This window comes from Orycteropus afer, unplaced genomic scaffold (assembly GCF_000298275.1).
Source record: "Orycteropus afer afer isolate SDZICR_OR568_19922 unplaced genomic scaffold, OryAfe1.0 scaffold00319, whole genome shotgun sequence".
NCBI classification, from domain to species: domain Eukaryota; kingdom Metazoa; phylum Chordata; class Mammalia; order Tubulidentata; family Orycteropodidae; genus Orycteropus; species Orycteropus afer.
The window spans coordinates 2,956,570-2,980,053 of NW_006921906.1; the positions used below are offsets into that span (position 1 = coordinate 2,956,570).

The 23,484-nt window shown below is 38.8% G+C and overlaps 1 protein-coding gene across 1 annotated transcript in view; it reads left to right on the forward strand.

Moving 5' to 3' along the window:
* Window positions 1-23,484, forward strand: part of ODAD2 (outer dynein arm docking complex subunit 2) — a 329,580-nt gene that overhangs the window by 119,016 nt on the left and 187,080 nt on the right. The window contains exons 10-15 of the mRNA XM_007951926.2: window positions 9,613-9,759; window positions 10,192-10,401; window positions 13,244-13,486; window positions 14,660-14,770; window positions 17,191-17,345; window positions 20,815-21,057. Of these exons, the coding sequence (XP_007950117.1) occupies window positions 9,613-9,759; window positions 10,192-10,401; window positions 13,244-13,486; window positions 14,660-14,770; window positions 17,191-17,345; window positions 20,815-21,057 (1,109 nt within the window). The remainder of the gene's footprint in view (window positions 1-9,612; window positions 9,760-10,191; window positions 10,402-13,243; window positions 13,487-14,659; window positions 14,771-17,190; window positions 17,346-20,814; window positions 21,058-23,484) is intronic.

Sequence of the window (23,484 nt, forward strand, 5' to 3'; positions counted from 1 at the left end):
CAGTAAGCAACATCATGATAAATGGAGAAAAGATTGAAGTAGTCAGGGATTTCATTTCACTTGGATCCCTAATCAACACCCATGGAAACAGCAGTCAAGAAATCACATGTCATATTGCACTGGGAAAATCTGCTGCAAAAGACCTCTTTAAAGTGTTAGGAATCAAAGATGTCACTTTGAAGACTAGGGTGTGCCTAACTTAAGCCATGGTGTTTTTGGTTGCTTTATATGCATGTGGAAGCTGGACAATGAATAGGGAAGGCTGAAGAAGAGTTGATGTCTTTGAATTGTGGTGTTGGCAAAGAATACTGAAAATATCACAGACTTCTAGAACAACAAACAAATCTGTCCTGGAAGAAATGCAGCTGGAATGCTTCTTGGAAATGAGAATGGCCAGCCTCCCTGTTACGTCCTTTGGTCATATTGTCAGAATGGACCATTCCCGGGAGTGGGATATCATGCTTGGTAAAATAGAGGGTTAGGAAAAAAGGGGACAATCTTCTACAAGAAGGATTGACACAGTGGGTGTGGTGATGGGCTCAAGCATATCAAGGATTGTGAGCATGGTGGATAACCAGGCAGAGCTTAGTTCTGTTGTTCGTAGGGTTGCTATGAGTTGGAGCTGAGAGCACCTAACAACAATGAGGTAGATACATTTTTTCATATGTCAAATAGCCATTGTATTGTGTCCTTTCCCTGTTTTTCCGTTTGGTTGTCTTTTTATTCTTGATGATGCAAATTAACCTTTGACTGTTAAATTAGTTGCAAATATTTTCTCTAAGTTTATCATTTGCCTCTTTAATATACTCTTGTTGTAATAGGTTAGAATTATAAATTAACAAATTTATCAACTGTTTTCTTCCTAGCTTATGGGTTTGTGTCTTAGGAAGTTAGAATGCTTTTCTGAAGCCATTTCAAGAGAACAAACATATTTCCTATTTCTTTCTGGTGGTTTATAACTCCTTTTTAATGTTCAGACCTTTAATCCATCTGGAATTTACTTTACGTACAGTTTGAGGTAGATATTTAGCTTTACTATTCCCGGCCTCCCCCCCCACACACACCCCCAGTGAACACAGATTATTGACTCATCCATTCTTTCTTCCAACTATCTGAAATGCTACTCGTATCAAATAATTTCACAGGTGAGAGTTTGTTTCTGGACTCTTACTTTTGTCATTAATCTTTCTGGATGCTCCCATGCCAGTTCCATGCTGTTTTAATTATTCCAACTTTGATATGTTCTTATATCTCGTGGGCCAGATATATATTTATTTTAATTTAAATCAATTTTTGCTTAAAAATTTCTAGATCATTTTCACAGTGAGTTGAGAATCAATTTAAACAAGCCAACAGAATTTTGTTGCATTTCAATTATTTACATGAATTTATAAATTATTTTGGGATAATTTGTGATTTTAGTAACACTGACTTAGCCTATTCAGAAACATTGTATGATCATCCATTTATTTAGTCTCTTATGACTTTTAGTAAAACTTCATAGCTTTTTCCCACATATGTCCAGCATATTTCTTTTGAGATTTACTCATAAATACTTTTGTTGGTATTATTTGCTAATAACCAGGCATGGGAACTTTTTCAAATTACATATTTTGATTTGTTATTCTTAGTATTAAGAGATTTGCTCATTTCTTTAGTGTAGACCTTGTATCCAGCCACTTTACTGAGCTATTTTTGCTAATTATTATAATCATTCATTCTTCTGCCTGTTTTTTAAGAAGATAATTGTATTTGCTGTATATGGTGAAGTTTTTTCCTCATTTCATTGATTAGGACCTTCCAGTAAATTGTCAATTTCTGTAATTGTTTCCTCCAAAAAAAACCAAACTCACTGCCATCAAGACGGATCCGGCTTATAGCGACCCCTTCTTGGGTTCCCAAGGCGGTATCACTATGGAAGCAGATTGCCCAATCTGGCTATTTAAAAGGAATGTATTATCTCTGTGAGAATCTTCATATTCTTCTTCACCCATTCCTGATAAAAATCTTTCTCTAATGGTACTATTATTTTTTCCTCCTGGAAGCAGGATTTTCTCTTTTTCCTTGGCATTCTCTTGTGTCTTGTCCGTTGAGTCTTAGGTTTATGATTGCTGAATCATTGTGACAGAATAGGTTTGCGAATAAACACAAGGAAAAGCAATAGGTTTTACTACCCTGACTTGCACGGTTATATGCCACTCACTTTGAGCACTTTACCTTTTGCCATTTCTAATCCTGGGAAGAGAAGAGTAATTATCTTTCTGCCAACCTCTGTGCTGGGCTCCACGCCCTCTGCCATCATTAATGACCAGTCATTGGCAGGAGTTCATTTTTCTTGCTTTCTGAGTGGCGTGTTGGAGGAGAAAAATGCTGAGACTATTTGGAACCAGTTGGAATGGCTGTGTAATGATCCTCCCTCCTTCCCAGGTCGCCTGCTGCTTCTTGATTGCAGACTGTGGGAAGTAGGGTGAGAGAGGCATCCTGGTTCTGATTATGTCTCTTCCCTTCCTATTTGTCTCAGTGTCTGTGAGATTCTGACTGGAAGCTTCCAATGATGACTTTGTTTAGTGAATTACTCATCAGAGTTCATCAACTAGCTTATGGTATCCTTTTCTGAGCCAAGTTAATCAAAATTTCCATTTCAATAGCCCCTAGCTCCTTGATGAGTCACCTCAGCCTCCTAATCTAAACTATCATCTTTTCTTTGCATACCTGCAATAACCTCCTGAATGGTCTCCACATGCCCGCACTCCCTTCTTCCCTCAAGCCAGAGGCCTCTGCAGAGTGGTCTTTTAAAGATGTGTTCAGCTTGTGTTAACTCTCCCCACACCTCCAGACATCAACTCTTCAATATTTTCCATCCATTTTGAAATAAAGATTAAAATTCTCTACATGGCCTGTGGCCCTTGCAGGTCCTGTTGCCCACCTAGCTTTCTAGCTTGTTCTGTACACAGCCATACACACACCTTCCCCCTCACTTTCTAGGCTGCAGCCACATTGGCCACCATTAGTTCTTAAACATGCCATGGTCCATTCCACCACAGGGCATTTGCACCTGACTGGTATGCTTTCCTCCCTTCTCCTATCACCAAGGAAAGCTTCTACTCTGTGTCCAGCTCTCACCTCAGGCATTGTTTTCTCAGGGAAAATTTCCTTATGCCTCGGATCGGGTGAAAGTCCCTTGCTGTGTGCTTCCATAGTCCCATGCACGTCCCCCTTATAGCACCTCTCAGACTTAGTTTTTGTTATTTGTGTAGGTGTTAAGAAAATGAAGATATATCTAATCTGCTAACCTGTGAGGTCCTTGAAAACAGGGACTATGTCTGTTTTATGTGGTTATTTCACTAGCATATCTCTAGTGCCTAGCATCAGGTATGGCAATGTCTAAAATAAAATAGTGAGTGTGCATTAAATGCACTGAATAAAAGAATACAACAGTGCAACAAAACTAAAAATCATAGAAAAGACCAGGTTACTGGTCTGAAATCTCTAAGACTATAGCCCCTACTCTCCCTTTGGGCCTGGAATTGAACTCGCTCCTGTGGCTTAACTCTCAGCCAAACAGTAGATAGGCCAATGAGCTGAACACCTACACAAGGGAGATGCACTCCTTAGAACAACCAAACATGGGAGGTGTCAGAATGGCAGCATTTTCAGAGGGAGAGAGGCAGGATAGCATAGGCAAAAAGGACAGAGGGAAAGGGTAACCACAGGGAGGGAGTGGGAAGTGAGATGTTACACTGCAGGGAATGTAAGCAGTATCACAAAACAAAATGTGTATGAACTGTTGAATGTAAAACACATCTACTTTGTAAAATTTCACCCAAACCATAACAAAAGTTAGAAGAAGAAGAAATAATACAACAATGACTTTAGGGGCTTATTCCCTATTTTCCTCCTGAATATTTTCTTCATCTCACCTTATTGCTGTTATCAAGCCTATTTCAACTCAGAGAGACCCTGTGTGATAGAATACAACTGACCCATAGAGTTTTGTAGGCTGTAATCTTTACAGGAGCAGACCACCAGTTCATTTTTCCATGGAGCCACTGGGTGGGTTCAAACTGACAACCTTTCTGTTCGCAGCCAAGTGCTTAACTGTTGCGCCATCAGGGCTCCTTCTTCAAATTACTAAATGCTTATTTCTTCCTTATTGACAGTAGTGGAGGGTATTACTCTGTATACTAGACAAGGTAATACGTCTTGATTTCAAAGATTTTATTTAGAGTGACAAAAAACACTGGAAAAATCTCAATTCCTCTCTTTCATAAAGAAATTTTGACAAAAGGGAGAGAAAGGAACATTCATCTAGTTTTTGCGAGTTTGAAACTATGGCAGCAAGGAACAAATGCCTCTTGATCATAGAAAGGAACATGAACTACAAAAGATCTGTAGGCAGACAGTCCCTGGAGATGTTTGAGAAGAAGCTGGAGCAGGGAGATGCCCAGCAAAAGAATTGCATTAATTTAAGGAATGGAAAAGCTTATGGAAGCTTTCCTTAAAACTCTTAAGAAGCCAGTAAAATAATACTTTACCATATTTTCTCCAGCAACTCCAAAAAACTAAACTAATTCACTGTCATTGAGTCAATTTCGACTTATAGCCACCCCCATTGGGTTTCCAAGGCTGTAAATTTTTACAGAAGCAGACTGCCTTATCTTTCTTCCATGGAGTGGCTGGTGGGTTTGAATGACCAACCTTGTGATTAGCAGCCAAATGCCTTAACCACTACACCACCAGAGCTTCAGCTCTTAAAGACCCACAAATGCAAATATGTGATAAAATATGAAAATAAGCATTGGCAACTAATTGCATCCTCAAGGGAGAGTTAATTGAATAGGAGCATATTTGCACTGCTTCTCTCCAGTGAGATGTTTATGGCATTTGGACAAAGTAGAACGAACATTCACAAATCTTTTGACATATTGTTGGTATTTAAAGAATAGCAATTGGCTAACATTTGTGGGTGTGAATGTTGAATATTTTGGCTCCCAACCTCTGGTATTCATTCTGAAAGATTTATAATCCTTTTGGGAGTGTGGTCAGTGACAAGAGTAGAACTAAATCCTGAAATGTGGAAAAACTAACTTTCCCTAATATAAAACTGTTCTAAAAAAATCCCTCCAGCTATGAATATGTTTCCAAATTTTCAGAAGAAGCTGATGATTTACAGAATTTTTTTTTTCTGTAAGGATCTAATTTCTTAATGATAAATGTAAATTTTCAGTCATTTCATTTCAAATTTGGCTTAGGGATGTTTAGAAAAATATAAAATCTTAAGTTTTTGGCATTTCCTGTAATTAAGTGACTTTTAAATAATTTGTGTCATTGGTCTTGTGGTAAATGATGAGATAAAGCTCAAAAGAAAGACAAGTTTAGAAGAAAAAAATTAAGAGAATTTGAGATAGAACCAAAGATTCTGCTGAGTATATAAGTAGAAAATGGCTATGAAAGAATATATTATAATGTTCAATAGTAGGTGAGAAAGTCCTTGATCATACACAACTGAGAATATCAGGATGGTACACTACTCTTATGTCAGTTTGCTATACTGTGGTGACTTGTATGTTGCTGTAATGCTATGCCCCCAGCGTTTGAAATACCAGCAGAGTGACCTATGGTGGTCAGATTTCAGTGAAACTTCTACACTCAGACAGACTAGGAAAAAGGGCCTGACAATCTAGTTCCCACAAATTAATCCATGAAAACCCTATGGATCACAACAGATTATTGCCCACTATAGTGCTGGAAGGTACTAGGTTGGAAGGCACTCAAATTACAGGGTGGCCACAGCAATGGACTTAGTGAGGATGGTGCAGGAGGACCCGGTGACATTTTGTTGAACTTGGGGTCACCTTGAGTCAGAGATGACTCAATAACAGCAAACAACAACAAAAACATCCTTACCAAATTACCAGACATGGGATGGGAGGACCCCATTTGACTGAGGCATAATGTTCTATTTGATATCTTCTCCCTTCTTGTCATACCAGAGTCTGAATTTGAAGTGAAGGGGACCATACCACTTAAAGAATAACTCTACCTAAAGCTCTTGGTTTGGATTTTCAAACTCTTAATGTAGAAACTCAGATACCCCAGGCATTTCTGCCTGCTTTTAACTGTCTCAGGTCAGACAAAAGGTCTTGTTTAATGAATGATTTTTCTTATTTTGTTTGCTTTTCCTTTTTGTGTATTATTTCATTTCCTTTAATTAGTTGTGACTAATATTTACATTTTTCTTTATGGTTACAACTTATCTGCTTTCTCTTTTACTAAAGAGGAAAAGGAAATGCTGGCATATGAGGATCCTGTGTCTTCAATAATGGAGTTTATGAAACTAAATAATAAATCAATAATTTTATTTACTTTATATTTTAAAACCAATTGTAGGAAAGTTGATGTTCTTAAAATGGGTGAAAATTTACAGAGCAAATACACTTTCCATACAGCAGTTCACATATACTTTGTCTCATGACATTGACCACAATTTACCCCAATGCAACATCTCCCCTTCTAGTTCCTCCCAATAATTACCTCTTCCCTGTGTCCATCCCTCTACGCACTCCTATCCCCTGAGCTGTCTCCCTGTGCGTAAGCAGCCCTTCTTTCTCTCATGCTTAGAACATACTATTTTAAATGTAAATAAGAAAATTAAGCCTCTTATCCTTATAAACAGTCTTGAATATAAAGGATAGCTTGGATTATCAATAGGGAACATTAGTATAAGAAACTAACAGTGACATCACCACAGGATAATTATTTATTTATGCTATTTTTAGAGACATGAAAGGAATTTTCTGAGAAGGAGTATGAGGAAAGGCTGGTGTTTTAAACCTTTCCATCTTCACTTTTTCATGCACGTTGTTGTTAGGTGCTGTCAAATCAGTTCTGACTCTAAACAATCCCATGGACATCAAAACAAAATGCCTGGTCCTGCACCATCCGCACAATTGTTGCTATGTTTGAGCCCATTGTTGCAGTGGTCACTGTGTCAATCCATCTCATTGAGGGTCTTCCTCTTTTCACTGACCCTCTACTTGGTAAAGCATGATGGTCTTCTCTAGGGACTGATCTCTCCTGATTACATGTCCAAAATACGTAGATAGCTTTCAGTGGCTTCAAGTTCTAGGAGATCTCGGCTGGACTGTGAGCCTTGGACTTCATTGTCTGCACAGCCTCAGGCCCACAGAAACTCATCAGTAAAATGGTTTGACCTCAACAAAACAAAACTAATAAAATATATAGAAAAATATCTTGCCATGCTTGCTTTTAAGGAGCATTCTGGCTGTACTTCTTCCAAGACAAATTTGTTTGTTTTTCTGGCAGTCTTTACCAACACCATAATTCAAATGCATCAATTATTCTTCAGTCTTTCTTATTCATTGACCAGCCTTTGTATGCCTGTGAGATGATTGAAAATACCATTGCTTGGGTCAGGAGTACCTTAGTCCTACAAGTGACATCTTTGCTTTTTAATACTGTGAAGAAGTTTTTACATCACATTTTCCAAATGCAGTATGTTGCTTGATTTCTTAACTGCTACTTCCATGGGTGTTGATTGTGGATGCAAGTAAAATGAAATCCTTGACAACTCAGTCTTTATTCCATTTATCATGATGTTGCTTATTGGTCCAATTGTGAGGATTTTTGTTTTCTGTATGTTGAGGTGTAATCCATACTGAAGGCTGTAGTCTTTGAGCGTCATTGGTTAATGATTCAAGTCGTCTTTGCTTTCAGCTAGGAAGGTTGTGTCATCAATATATCACAGATTGTTAATCAGTCTTTCCCCAACTCTGAAGCTGTGTTCTTCTTGATATAGTCCATCTTCTCAGATCATTTGCTCAACATACAGATCGAATAAGTATGGTGAGAAGACACACACCTTTCCTGATTTTAAACCATGCAGTATCCCCTTGTTCTGCTTGAACAACTGCCTCTTGGTCCATGTTTGAATTCCACATGAACAAAATTAAGTGTTCTTGACTTCCCATTCTCCACAATGTTATCCATAATAATTTTTCATGATTCACACAGTCAGATGCTTATGCATAGTTATAAAACACAGGTAAACACCTTTCGGGTATTCTGTTTTCAGCTAAGATCCTTCTGACATGAGCAATGATGCTCCTTGTTCCATGTCCTCTTCTGAATCTGGCTTGAATTTTTTTTTGACAGTTTCCTGTTGTTGTACTGCTGCAACTGTTTTTGAATTATTTTCACCAAAATTTTACTTGCTTGTGATGTTAATGATATTGATGGATAATTTCTATATTCTGTTGTGTCACATTTCTTTGTAATAGGCACAAATATGGATGGTTTCCACTTGGTGGTCAGGTAGCTGTCTTCTAAATTTCTTAGCAAAGATGAATGAGTACTTCCACTGTTGCTTCCATTTGTTGAAGAAATGTGGTTTGTATACATTTTCCATTTTCTGTACTAAGTCCACCTATTATACACATAATAGATAATGGCAATATAAAATGCTAATTGGCAAATGTAAGTTATAATCTGAAGGTGTCTGTCCTTAAAAAGAAGAGAGAGAAATTTATTTCAGGTTACAGGCATTATATTTTGAAAGAGGAATCAAAGTTTGTCTTTAATAAGCAACTTTTACAAAAATAGTTTATTTTTAGCTCTGCAGAAGTATTGCTTTTGTGTCTTAAGAACTATTTCAGGGCTTGTGCTAGCATTCTTATTTACCAACCCATCTCAATAGCCATGTAAGTAATACATAGTATGTTATGTTTGTCAGATTTCCAAAGCAGCAATGACCAATGGATATTGCTGCAGTGAGCTTCAGTTTTAATTTCTTGGCAGGTTTGGTCCACTGATCAATAATTAATAATGTCTTTTTTTATCTCTTAGGATTTTTTTAAAACACACACCCCCACAGACCAACAAACAAAAAAACCTTAAAGGAATAGCTTATCATGTGGTGATTAGCTAAGTAGAAATTATGACTCACATGTTTTCTCTAAATTGGGCCAACATTTAACTCACAGCACTGAAGCTTTCTTTTTTTCTTCTCCTTCATTCTGCCCATCCAGTTCATCTCCAGGTCTTCCTGGAATTCCCTCATCTTTTCCAAACCTCCAGCCCTTAGACCAGGACTCTGGACCAGGGTCTGGATTGTTAGAAATACCTTCCACATGGTTTCTGTTTCTTCATGTTCTCTCCAGGTTCTTCTTGTTCCAGACTGTTCTGCATACACCTATAGAAATAGTTTTCAGACCCAGTTTGCATTGCAAGTACACTGTTCAAGAGCATTATACCAAGCTTAAATTCCTCAGTCAATCTCTTAAGGTGTGCCATTTGACTCTACTTAATATACTAATACCGCCTAGTGTTGTAGCTTTTTAAATGAGACAGACCGCCTTTAAGGGTTGACTCTTAATTGAAGAATGTTTTATGATATTCTGTATAGGTTTTTCATGCTTCAGCTCTATATGATTCATTTAACAAATTTTAACCCACTCAGAAATCTTAAAAAAAAATAATAATGTGCTTTGTATGGGGAAACATATTTTCTAAGTCAAGGATTCATCACCTTTTAGTGAATTTCTAGGGGAGTATGATCTTATTTAACTTTTCTCTGGTTTTGCTTCTTTGTAGGGAGGAAATCAGACAGCTACAGTGATTGCATTGTGTTCAATGAGGGATTTCAACTTAGCTCAAGAGACCTGCCAGTTGGCAATCAGGGATGTTGGAGGCCTTGAAGTTTTGATAAATTTACTGGATACTGATGAAGTCAAATGTAAGGTGAGTGGCTTTGTCACAGTGGATGGGGAGTCTTAGTCCCACTTCTTGTAGGGGTTCTTTCTTGGCTCTAGGCTTCTGCCATTCCCTGCTGCCTATTTCTGTCTTTACCTGGTATTATTACTGATAATCCACATGCTACTTCTATTGTTATCTGTTCTTTCTCTCTGCTTTTCTCCTTTCTCCTCTTGTTCTTTTCCATTAGTCTCTTGCACTTCTTGACCAAAGAATGGTCATAACAAATTTATTTAATTTTATAACAGAGAGGAAAAAATGAAAGATGTGTGGAACACCTGGGAATGGAAACTGTTTCTTAAATAACTTAATTAGGGAAGGATTTCAGGTAGACGTGGAGATATATATATGTATATATTTCTAATATGGCACTGACTATATATTAAGCCCTCATTCACATATAACTTTTTTCTCATTTAGATTGGTTCATTAAAAATCCTGAAGGAGATCAGCCATAATCCTCAAATCAGACGTAATATTGTTGACCTTGGGGGCTTACCAATTATGGTTAACATACTTGATTCTCCAAACAAGAATCTTAAATGCTTGGCAGCTGAAACAATTGCTAATGTTGCCAAGTTTAGACGTGCCCGTCAGGCAGTGAGACAGCACGGGGGCATCACCAAGCTGGTAAGTACTACTGATCCAGCCATTGCAAAATCAGCCCTCTGCTGTCCTTCCCACCTACTCCCAGACATGAAATAGCCAGCAGAGTGTATTCTGGGACTCTTCTAGTATTAAATGTCCTTAAATATAATTTTTTTGTTTATTTTCATTAGCTTGTTGCTGAAGACAAACTGTTTGAACTTGACTACTAACCTAAAGATGGGCAGTTTAAAACCCAACAACAATAACAGTAACAACATGAATCACGTTTGGGAACCTAGTATTTGAACAGTTACACTAACCTAGTCAAGATAATGACCTACATTTTAATAATAATTTTAAATGATAGCTAAGTTAGGGACAAGGAAGTCCAATAATATAAATAATAACCTTATAATCGCTAGCTGAGAGCTATATTTATATCCAGGAAAGTTAGGGGTTGAGATCTGGTTTTGGTTTCATAGGCATGAGAGCTAGATGACAAACAAGCAAAAGACCCCCCCATAACTGTTAGTTTTCCCTCTATAGAACAGGATAGGTGGTGCAGTGGGCCACTGATGGTATCAGGGCACATGAACTGAGGTCAAGTTCAGAATAGGCAGGAAGGCACTGGCCAGTGTGGGGCTTGCACACCTCAATAGAGGTCAGTTTTTGGAGAGGCCCACCTGATGGAAGATGGTGGGTAGAAGTCATGAGGTCTGAGCAAACAAGAAGAATGCTCTAGGCAGGGATATGCTGCAAGATACAAGTTAGTATTTGCACACAATGGTGCTAACAGTCCTGTGGCCAGTTTTTGTGTTCCCCTGTGCCCATAGTATTCTTGACTGTTTCATTTGACAAATGTTTATTAAGTACTATGTGTCCAAGGAAGGAGCTCTGGTAGTGTAGTGCCTAAGGCACTTGACTGCTAACCAGAAGGCTGGCAGTTCACACCCACCAGCCACTCCTCAGAAGGAAGGTTGGGCAATCTACTTCCGTAGTGATACTGGCTCGGAAACCCAAGGAGGGGTGGCTATGAGTTGGATCTGACTCCACGGCACATAACAACAACAAGAACAACATGTGTCCAAGGTGTCCATCATGTCCTGATGGTTAATCACTTGGCTGCTAACCTAAAGCTTTGTAATTTGAACCCACCCAGTGGCTCCATGGGAAGACCTGGCTGTCTACTCCTATCATTATGACAGCCTAGAAAACTCTATGGAGCAATTCTATTCTGTCTCATGAGGTCACTATGAGTTGAAATTCACTCAGTGGCACCTAACAACAACAGCAGCACTAAGTGTCTGGTGCCAGGAATATAAATAAATGTATATCTCACACTGTAGTAGTGGTAGAGCATAGTGAATAAAATAAGTGTATATATTTAATTCAAGTGTTATATATTTCATTGAAATCAATAGTGGGAGTAGCAGAGAAACATCATAATGGTGAAGGAGGGTGATCACCCGATTCTGCTTTGAGGAGGAGGGTCAAGAACAACTGGAGAAAGGAGATGTTGCTTCTGCTGAGCCTTGAAAAAAGAATAGGTATTTGTCAGGCAAACACACTGGGGAAAGCAATTTCTGGAAGATGAAGCTGTGTTGGTAAAATCCCAGAGCTGGGAAATAACACTGAGTGTTTGGAAACTGCAAGTGGTTTAGTTTGGCCAGACCTAGAGTGAGATTAGCTGAATAGTGAGAGATGACCACAGAAGACCATAGTGATCATATAGAACCTTCTCCAATGAGTTAAGGAGTCTGAAATTTATATAGATAATGAGAAAATACTTATAGTTGACAGATACCTTTTAGCCCTGTGTACAATCTCATTGTATTAGAATTTCTTCCACTTATTGCTATCCCATCAGCAGTAGGTACCTGGCAGCCTGCCTCCTGTCTTTACTTGTGCCATAAACTATGGGTATCCACTTGACTCAAGATCGTCCAAGCAGATCTCTTGCCTAGGAATTTTTAATTGGATGGAGAGAGTCTGTTTAGTCTGGGCTACTTCATTATAAAATTTAGGTCTATGGATTATGATTATGGAATAGAATACATGAAATTTGACCTGCAGAGAGAGAAAAATGGAGGAGACATTCATAGATAACAGGTCTTGGGTCCCTAGATAAAGACAGTGAGCCTATAGAATGGTTCATTGTTTCTTCTTCATTGGTCCAATCCCAGCTCTGGGGAAATCTGGCTTCACTTTCTCCATGGGGTACCCCGACCTACTGCTGTATTCTTTAGTAAATTGCCTTTTTCTGTAAGGTTTTCAGTATCTTTGGTTATTGCAAAAGAAAAATGAGAACCGTGGCAGCTGTGCCACTTGGCTTGATTGGCTGTGGTGACTGAGGTTGGCTTTGTCTTCCCAAAAGGTCTCATGGCTTTAAGAGTGAATAGTCCACCCAGTTCTCATTAGAAAGTTCCACTTGGCTCTAGGGAGGCTAGTTTTCTGAGATACCAGGATTGAGGATATGGTTCACAATATGAATATAAACGTTAAATCAATGGCTATTGAGTTGACTCTGACTCATGGAAACCTTGTGAATTGCTAACCTTTCAATGAGTAGTCATGTACTTAGTTGTTTGTGCCACCCTAGGGCCCTGTGTAAGTATTAGAGCCATGTTGAAGAAAATGTGTCTTAGTGGGATTAAATTTCTTGTGAGAAACAAATATAAAAGCCACTAAATTTGGAGAAAGTTAGCTTCAATGGCTTTGTTTATTTCTCTGTTTTTACTGGCTGCTAAATAGTACAATAATCAATTTCTTTGTTTATTCTTATTTTTGACAGAGGTGAGCTTGGTAGCAACCCTGTAGCTGTTGAAGGATCCATGAAGTTTTACTTTCAAGATATCCTGTGTGTCATGTTTATCTGTTTTTGTAGGTTGCTCTACTTGATTGTGGACAGAGTTCATCGGAACCTCCTCAGCCCTCTCTTTATGAGACCAGAGACGTGGAGGTGGCTCGCTGTGGTGCGCAGGCACTGTGGAGCTGCAGCAAAAGTTACGCAAATAAAGAAGCCATTCGTAAAGCTGGGGGCATCCCTTTGTTGGCTCGATTACTGAAGACTTCTCATGAAGACATGTTAATTCCAGTGGTGGGGACCTTGCAAGAATGTGCATCAGAGGTACCCAAGCCAGGCCAACCTCCCTTGCCTTTATTTACCTGGATTTACTTTAGTCTTTGAGTCTCTGGGTGGTGCAGACAGTTAAGCACTTGACCACTAACCAAAAGGTTGGTGGTTCAAACCCACCCAGAAGTGCCTTGAAAGAAAGGCCTGTCGACCTGCTTTCTAAAAGTTACAGCCAAGAGAACCCTATTGAACAATTCTACTCTGCTCACTTGGGGTCGCCAGAATCAACTTGATGGCAATTGGTTTAATACAGTTTTTTTGATTAGTCAAAAAATAATTTTAAGGTTATTATGACTGCAAAGGAGTTTATTTTTCAAAAAGTCAGCATTCTACCAGAAGTGAAGATCAAACCAATAGAACGTTAATTAAATCAGTACTACTGTGAAATATTTTTTTAATATTTGACTAAACTGTCATATTGTTACATAGATATGTTTAACTGGGAGGTTTTTTGTTTCTTTACTAAGAAAGTTTGTTCAGAAAAAGGACTTAGATTAATCTAAATAGTGTTTCTTCCCTAACTCCAGCACCTCTTCCCATAATAAACAAATGAGTTCTCTACTGACTCTAAAGAAAATGTGCTAATCCACTTCACCCATACTGGGCCTCTGACCTGCCTCTGAAACCTGTGTGAAATGTGTGCAGGATATTCCTGACCCTGTGAGAATCAGCTGCCAAGTTTCTTCATTTTAAGAGATTTACAGTATTTGCAAAGAATATACAGAAGTTTTCAAAATACTTTTCCAAAACTGTGATGATATATTGGAAAACTAAACTAAAAATATTAGTAAAACAGACATATACCATTCTATTTCCATTTAGTAAATGGACCCTTGTCAGACGTGTGGATATGCGGGATGAGGTAAGAAGGAAGAGGTATTAGTTTAGTTCTTTATTCCGATATAGTTTGACGGTGAGATTAGGTAGGAAGGCCAAAGAAACAAGTACCAGATTATTCAGAGTTTCCTTGAGAATGATTTTCCTAACGAAAAAGAAAGATTCAGATTTATAGTTCAAGTTCCGAAATCATTGACAAAATAAGGGAAGAGGAAACTGCGCTCAAAAGAGATTTATTCAAATCCATATTAAAATATAAAATATAAATATAATAGGTTGTTTTTATATTCATACATTGCAAACACATATGTATTCTGTTTATATTCCTAGGAAAACTACCGAGCTGCTATCAAAGCAGAACGGATAATTGAAAACCTAGTGAAGAACCTGAATAGTGAGAATGAGCAGCTTCAGCAACACTGTGCCATGGCCATCTATCAGGTCTGCCAGACTCGTCTGTATTGTTGCCCCTTTCATAAAGTTGACAGCAGTGACTCTAAACATGTGGTTTTATTCTTTGGGGGCGGGACTCAGTAATCTGCATTTTTAACAAGCACACTGGGGTTTTTTCATGCACACAGAGATCCGAGAACCACTGCCCTGCGGTAATGACAGAGAGAAAACTGTGCATGTCAGAGAGAAAATTGCATCAATATGTCTGATGATTTGCATTTCTAGAAGAAACTTATATGACCGTCTCCATCTTTCTCCTAAAACAATTTACTTAATGAAAAATAGTAAAATAGTACATGGTATTTCTATATTGGTTTTCATAGATCTTATTTAAAGCCATGGGGCATTGGTGGTTTGGTGGTAGAATTTTCCTCTTCCATTCAGGAGACTCAAGGAGTGCTGGTGGCATAATGGGTAAGGCTGCTAACCAGAAGATTGGTGGTTCAAACCCACCAGCCACTCCACAGGAGGGAGATGAGGCAATCTACTTCTGTAAAGAATTACAAAACAGAAACAAACCAAACTCACCATAGTTGACTTGATTCTGACTCATAGTGACTCCCATGGGGTTTTTGAGGTGGTAAATCTTTATGGAAGTAGATCCCATCTTCCTTCCATGCAGCAGCTGGTGAGTTTGAACCACCAACTTTCTGGTTAGCAGTCAGTCAAATGCCTTAGGCATTACACCACCAGAGCTCCTTTCTGTAAAGATTTACAGCCTTGGAAACCCAAGTGGAGGTTGCTATGCGCCAGAATTGACTCTATGGCAATTGGTTGGTTTGGTTTTGGTATGCAGGAGACTCAGTCCTGTTCCTGGCCATTGTACCTCAAGTGCAGTCACCATCTGTTAGTGGAGGCGTGCTTGTTGGTATAATGCTGAATAGGTTTAAGCAGACCTTCCAGACTGAGATAGACCAGGAACAAAAGCCTGGTGATTTATTTCTGAAAATCAGCCAGTGAAAGCCCAGTGGTCCAGTCAGTCTATAACCAATCATGAGCATGAAGCAGGACTGGGCAGTGTTTCATTTAATCATGCATGGAGTCACCATGAATCCGGGGCTGACTTGACAGCAGCTTGCTAGCAAACAACATTTAAACACTGTGACTGTAGAACAGATAAATGAGTATGTGTGTGCATTCCTGTATTGTCTTTTTATTAAGTAATCTTCATTAATTTTTTGTGGATTATAACTTTGATAGTATACTGGAGGACAGATTAGAATGGTGGAGAGAGGGCCTGGACAAGTTAAATGTGGCTGGTCACTGGCGGTGCCAGCTTCTACCTAATTAGATTAGATTTCCTAGAGGAATGCACTTAAGATGTACCAGGTGAGAAAGTGAGCTAAAAACATAGTGTCAGAGAGGGGGCTTATTCCAAGAGAGGAGCATGTATACACATAGTCTGAGTAACTATTGAGGGTCAATTAGAAATAGTGATTAATTTTCAGGAGTTTCAACTGAACCAGAACTGAAAGTCACACATAGAAGATAAACACAGCAGATAAACATGTACCTCTGTGATACATTTGATGTACAGTTTCTTCTTATGACCCTTATGAATGATGCATGACATGCACCTATGCTATCTGGAATCTGGAGATAACTATATGCTTAGGAAAATCACCAAATCTATACTAAATTTATCATCTATTAGCTCTATAACCTGAGAAGGATGATAGTAGGGAAAATCTACTGTATTTCAAAAGTAACACATAAATAGGTATTTGAATAAAATATCAGGTGCTATCAATATGATATAATTGATACAATATTAATATGACCTATTAAGTGTTTGGCTACTAACCAAAAGGTTGGCAATTCAAACCCACCAGCCTCTCTGCAGGAGAAAGATTTGGCAGCCTGCTTCCTTAAAGATGACAGCCTTCGAAACCCAATGGGGCAGTTCTACTCTGTCTTTTAGTGTTGCTGACAGTCAGAACTGACTCAATGACAATGGATTTGGTTTATCAATATAACCCATTTTTCTAAAATATGCGTAGAGATTCTATTGGGAAAATTCTTCATCTCTTAGAATTGGGGCCATTGAAAATCTGATTGAATGCCTGTCACTCATGTATCTTTTCCACTACATTTTCCTAAGACTCTGTTTGCATCACTGGAGAAATACTGCATCCATGCAAGTGGCATTCTAGGCTTTTGCTGACCTCTGCCTCTGTTTTTGTGGAAGCCCAGGCTACTGTGCAAAAGGCTTGGGAGATTTGTATGTAGGAAAAAACAATTCTGAGATACGTTGTCAGAAACAAGAATGATATTTTACTTAGAGCCTCCTTCAGCAAATGATACTCTGGAAAGAAGTTTAATCACTGTTAGCATGGCAGCCTCTTTAACAATCACTGGGAGCTTGATGTACTTTGACATTGACAGCCTCTGATTGTCTTTTTGTGCAGTGTGCTGAAGATGAGGAGACCCGGGACCTGGTGAGGCTACACGGAGGACTGAAACCACTGGCCAGTTTACTCAATAAAACTGACAATAAGGAACGGTTAGCGGCTGTCACAGGTGCGATTTGGAAATGCTCCATCAGCAAAGAAAACGTGACCAAGTAAGAAGAGCCGTTGAATAATCTGTAATACAAACATAACCACTGAAACACATTCTTGTAGTTAATACTATTTTAATAAAGAGTCAATTCTGGTGCTACCTCTGTAGTTTTCATAGATATCCATTTTATATAAGTTGACATAATTAAGAGATTCTTAGAAATGAAAGACATTCTACCCCAGGCTCACTACCTGCCAATGATTTTCTGGGCTTCTGGGCTCCTGTGAGGGCAGCAGTGGTTCAGTGGTAAAATTATCCTTCTGTGTGGGAGACCCAGGTTTGATTCTTGGCACCTCATGCACGACTACCACCCATCTGTCAGTGGAGGTTTGCCTAGTCCTATGATGCTGAACACATTTCATTGGAGCTTCCAGACTAAGACAGACTAGAAAGAAAGGTGTAGTGATCTACTTTAGACAATCAGCCATCAAAAACCCTGTAACCACGGCAATCTGTTGTGCATGAGGTCTTCATGAGTTAGGCCCATTGGAAGGCAGATCATAACAATAAGGCTAAGGGGTTTGCTGACTTAGTTTCTCTATGCAAATGAGCTGGTTTGCATTTGGGCAGCCATTTAAATTAGAAGTATCTGATGTTTTCTGGTGAGAACTCTCAGTGATAGGATGAATTTCCCACTGAATCTTTAGATCTTGAAGTGGCTTCATGCCTTTTCTTTTTCTAAACATAAACAAGGTGTCAGGTAAGTGCCAGCTAACCACTTGTCCCTAAAGCATAGCCATTTACAAATGGGATTTTACAGAATATTATTTAAAAATATTTGTAAACTATATGGCCATTTGATTTATTTTAATCCTTAAACTTATATCCCTCTATATTTTAAGAGTTCACACTCTCAGTGATGGATGTTCTGAGGCAACTCTCTATTGTCTTAGTGTGATGAATCCCTTTAACAAGAAAGTCACATGTCCTGACTATCACAGAATGGTTACTTAATAGAGAATGTTTTGACTGAATTAAAAGTAACTTAAATAAACAAACTTTTAAGTTAAATAAAATTATTTGTTCTTGACTCTGATAAAAGGAGCTCTGGTGGTACTGTGATAAGGCATTTGGCTGCTAACCAAAAGCCACAGTTCAAACCCACCAGCTACTCCATGGGAGAAAGATGAGGCAGTTTGCTTCTGTAAAGATTCACAGCCTTGGAAACCTGACAGGGATTGCTATGAGTTGGAATCAACTTGTTGTCTGTGGGTTTGGTTTTTTGGTTTGACTCTGATAAGGAATTCCTAGGTGGCACAAGCATTCAAGTGCCTGGCTACTCACTGGAAGGTTAGAGGTTGGAACCCAGCCAGAGGTCCCTTGGGAAAAAAATTCCTGATGATCTGCTTCCAGAAGGTCATAGCTCTGAAAACTCTATGGGGTACATTGCACTCTTGGGGTCACTATGTGTCAAAATTGACTCAAGGAAACCTCTGTTGGTAATGGTGGCTCTATTAAGTAACCTTAAAAATTCAGCTGCATCATACTAGTTTAAAATACAGGTGAAATTTCTTTACTAGATAAAAGAAATTGTCTTCTGTAGAAGAATATGTGCTTTTTCATTGCATCCTTCTATTGGGTATATTATTAAAGAAAAAAATCAGAGTGAAATTGCATGATAGGAGAGATGCTAAAATTCATTGATGATTAATACAGAAGTTGTTTGAGGGTGAATGATCTTTTTACTCAAGTAATGCAAGCAACTACTTATTTGGAAAGACTCATTAAACCCAAATAGGTCCAATAGATCATGCGTTATGTGTTTAAAAGCATAAATAAATAATATATAGTTAATTTTCATTAAAAATTTAAAATGTGTTGTTCCTGTAAAATAGTCCCTGTAAGATGGGAGAAAAAAATTCTTAGCAGAGTAGAACTATGGACTCTCAGATTTGAAGGAGACTGCAGTTGTCTTAGAGATTGTATAGCATAGAGGTTAAGGGCACAGGTCTGGAGCCCGATGGCTTGGTGTGAATGCCAGCTTGACTGTTTACAAGCTAGGAACCTTAATCTCTCCAAGTTTCAGACTGCAAACACCAAAAACCAAATTAACTGTTGCCCAGTCACTTCTGACTCATAGAGAGCCCTCCTTAGGTTTATGAGGTGGTACCTCTATAGAAGGAGGTTGCCCAATCTTCCTTCCGAGGAGTGACTGGTGGGTTTGAACTGCCAGTCTTCTGGTTAGCAGTCAAATCCCTAGACAATATTCCACACACACACACACACACAAAACCCACTGCCATCGAGTCGCATCGGACTCATATCAACCCCTCTTTGGGTTTCTAAGGTGTTATCATTAAGCAAGTAGACTGGCAACCTTCCTTCCAAGGTCTTAAAAGCTTGTAAGTGGTCACCTAAAGTGTAACTATTAGCCTCTCCCCATCTGGAACAAAGAAGAGTGAAGAAAATCAAAGATGCAAGAAACAATTAGTCCAAAGGACTAATGGACCATGTGAACCCTACCATCCATGATCATGAGACCAGAAGAACTAGAGGGTAACCAGCTACCACTGCTGATTGTTCTGAAAGGGATCACACTAGGAAGTTCCAGAGAGAGTGGGGGAAATTGGGGAACAAAACTCAAAATCATAAAAAAGACCAGGCTTAATGGTCTGATGAAGATTGGTGGTACCTGCTAGGCTATATCCCATACGTACCCTTCAAGCTAGGAACTAAACTTCCAAGGAATGGAAGGAAGGTTGAGCAATCTATTTCCATAGTGATACTGCCTTGGAAACCCAAGGAGGGGTCACTATGAGTCAGATCCGACTTGAGGGCAGTGAGGTTTTTTTTTGTTTGTTTGTTTGTTTTTGTCCTAAATGGGATAGTGTCTATGGATTTGACTGCTAACCAGAAGACTGGTGGTTTAAACCCACCAGCCACTCCTTAGAAGGAAGATTGAGCAATCTACTTTCTTCAAGATACTATGCCACTAGCCACCTTAAAATGGGGATTATAATAGTATGTACATTATATTATAGGATTACAATTCAATAAAGGAGCCCTGGTGTGGTACACCAGTTAAGAGCTTGGCTGCTAATTGAAAGGTTGATGATTCAAACTGCTCTGCAGGAGACAGATCAGGCCTTCTGCTCCCATAAAGATTCCTATAACCCATTGCCATCCAGTTAATACTGACTCATAGCGACTCTATAGGACAGAATAGAGCTGCCCCATAGGGTTTCCAAGCCTGCAAATCTTTCTGGAAGCAGACTGCAACATCTTTATCCTGCAGAGTATGTAGTGAGTTCAAACCACTGAAATTTGGTTAGCAGGGCTCCTCTTGTAAAAATTATAGCCTAGGGTTTCTATGAGCTGAAGTTGACTTGTCAGCAAACAACAACAATTAAATGAGCATATAGTTGATATATAGTGATTTTCAGTTGTTATTATTACCATTAATATCTGCTAACTTTATACTAAAAATAATGTTCCTCTTTCTCTCTCTGTTTTTCTTGGAACAAACTTAGGTTTCGTGAATACAAAGCCATTGAAACCTTGGTAGGTCTTTTAACTGATCAGCCAGAGGAAGTACTTGTGAACGTGGTTGGTGCGTTGGGAGAGTGCTGCCAAGAATATGAAAACCGTGTCATTGTCCGGAAATGTGGTGGCATTCAGCCACTTGTGAACCTCCTCGTTGGAATAAACCAAGCTCTTCTTGTGAATGTCACAAAAGCAGTTGGTGCTTGTGCTGTGGAGCCTGAAAGTATGATGTAAGTGGCCATAGGGATGGAAAGATGTATGAGAGTGTTACGGGAAATTCTTAGGTGATTGTAGCGTAGTGTCATCACTTAGAATTGGTGTACACAAATGATGAAAAGTAAAATGTGTAATAATATAAATAACCACAAGTTTACCAAATCATAATTTATAGAGCCAAAATGTTGCCTTCAGTGAGTCAGATGGCTGAAGCTGAGCATTTAAGTGGATGATATGAGACCTAGTGATCAATTTTCTATTCAGACACCTTGATAACAATCAAGAGGACTTTACCACCTAGGACAGTATTGTCTGTCTATCCATCCATCCATCTTCTCTCCCTTCTTTTTTTTTTTTTCTAACTGGGGTCCTAGTAGCTCTGGGTAACATTCTCATAGTATTCTTGTTCTCAATTCAATTCAGCAGAGACATTTTGAGCACTTACGAGGAGTTGTGCACTAAGGAGGGGAAGGAGGAGATCAAAGACTTTTAAACTATGCTCTTAGTCCTTAGGCAAATGATTGTCTAATTAGGAAGAAAAGATTTAAATGCAGTACAGTTTAAGAACAATAGTAAGATTATAAAACCAAACCTGTTGCTGTTGAGTCAGTTCCAACTCATGGAAACCCCATATGTGATAGACTAGAATTGTTCCATAGAGTTTTCTTGTCTGTAATATTTATGGAAGCAGTTTGTCAGGTGTCTCTTCTGTGGAGCTGCTAGATAGAAATATATAACATATACTTTATAGTGTATACACACACACACATCTACATACATACCACATACACAGACACACATACCATATTTATATCCACCATATATACATAGTCACTCTGGTGGCATAGCGCCCAAGGCATTTGATTGCTAACCAGAAGGCTGGTGATTCAAACCCACCAGTAGATAGTGGAGTAGTTTTTTTGTTGTGTTTTGTTTTGTTTTTCTATTCTGTGATATTTACTGTTACCTCCACACTGTAACAGCATTCTTCCTACTTCCTCCCTGTGCCCAACCCTTGCTTTCATTCATCTTCCTATTTCCTCCTCACTTCCTAGCTCTATCCCTAGGCAAATGCTATCCTCTTGATCTCAGATGTTTGATTGTTCTAATGAGTGCATACCCTCCTGGTATTACTGTTGACCTTACAGGCTTGTCTATTATTTTGTCTGAAAGTTGAGTCATGGGGGTTGAGTTTAGTTTCTACCTTGAAGTATGTGTACGGGCCGTAGCCTGGGGGTTCCACCAGTCTTCATCAGACCATTAAGCCTGGTCTTTTTTATGATTTTGAATTTTGTTCCCCAATTTCCCCCACTCTCTCTGGAACTTCCTAGTGTGATCCCTTTCAGAACAATCAGCAGTGGTAGCTGGGTACCCTCTAGTTCTTCTGGTCTCATGATCATGGATGGTAGGGTTCACATGGTCCATTAGTCCTTTGGACTAATTATTTCTTGCATCTTTGATTTTCTTCACTCTTCTTTGTTCCAGATGGGGAGAGGCTCATAGTTACACTTTAGGTGACCACTTACAAGCTTTTAAGATCCCAGTGGCTACTCACCAAAGTGGGATGTAGAACATTGTGCAATATGTTATGCCCATTGACCTTAGTATCCTCCCAGACTATGGTCCTGAGCCTCCATGTCTGGCAGATAGTGCAGAATTTAATGAGAGGGTAGTACAGAGTTTACATATTTCTAATACATTACATATTTTAATTTTGAATTTATATATATATACATAAAATTTCATTTCAGTTCATTAAATAACTACAATATATAATTTCATTCCAGTTCACGCATGCATTCATTCAATTCAACACATTTAATATGTGTGATCAGGCACCCAGGGCTGCTGTGTACTGATGTGCTCTGCACAACTCTAGGGGCCATCATTCACAGTCTCCTGTACAAAGAGTACCATACTTTCTGTGTCCATATACAAAACTCTGCAGAGAGGTATGGGTTACTGTTTATTTACCATGTGACCATTACAAAGCACATATGTCCTATGCCAGTACTCTCTGGTACAACCTTCTTCCTTTACCCTCTTTCCTGTTATCTGAAAGCAAGAGGCATTTGCATTCAATTATTCTGGCCTTATTCCTTCATAGGAAGCCTAAAACTCTAAGATAGGACTAGAACTTTGTTAGTCTCTATCCTACGTTTTCATAGCTTCCTCTAAGCATGTATCTGGTACACAAGTACTAAAGCCCAATTGAATTTTAATTGAATTTTAATTTGGCTATTAGAGCTCTAGTCTCACATGGTTCAGATACTAAGAACTACTAGTAGAACAGATAATAATTTTGAAAGGAGGAATATTGGCTGGATTTGTAAAAAAAAATATATATGTGTGTGTGTGAATATAGATATAGATATATGTATATATTAGCGGCAGGGGTCCAGGTGAGGAGAGAAAACCCAGGCATGCCCAAAGCAGCAGGA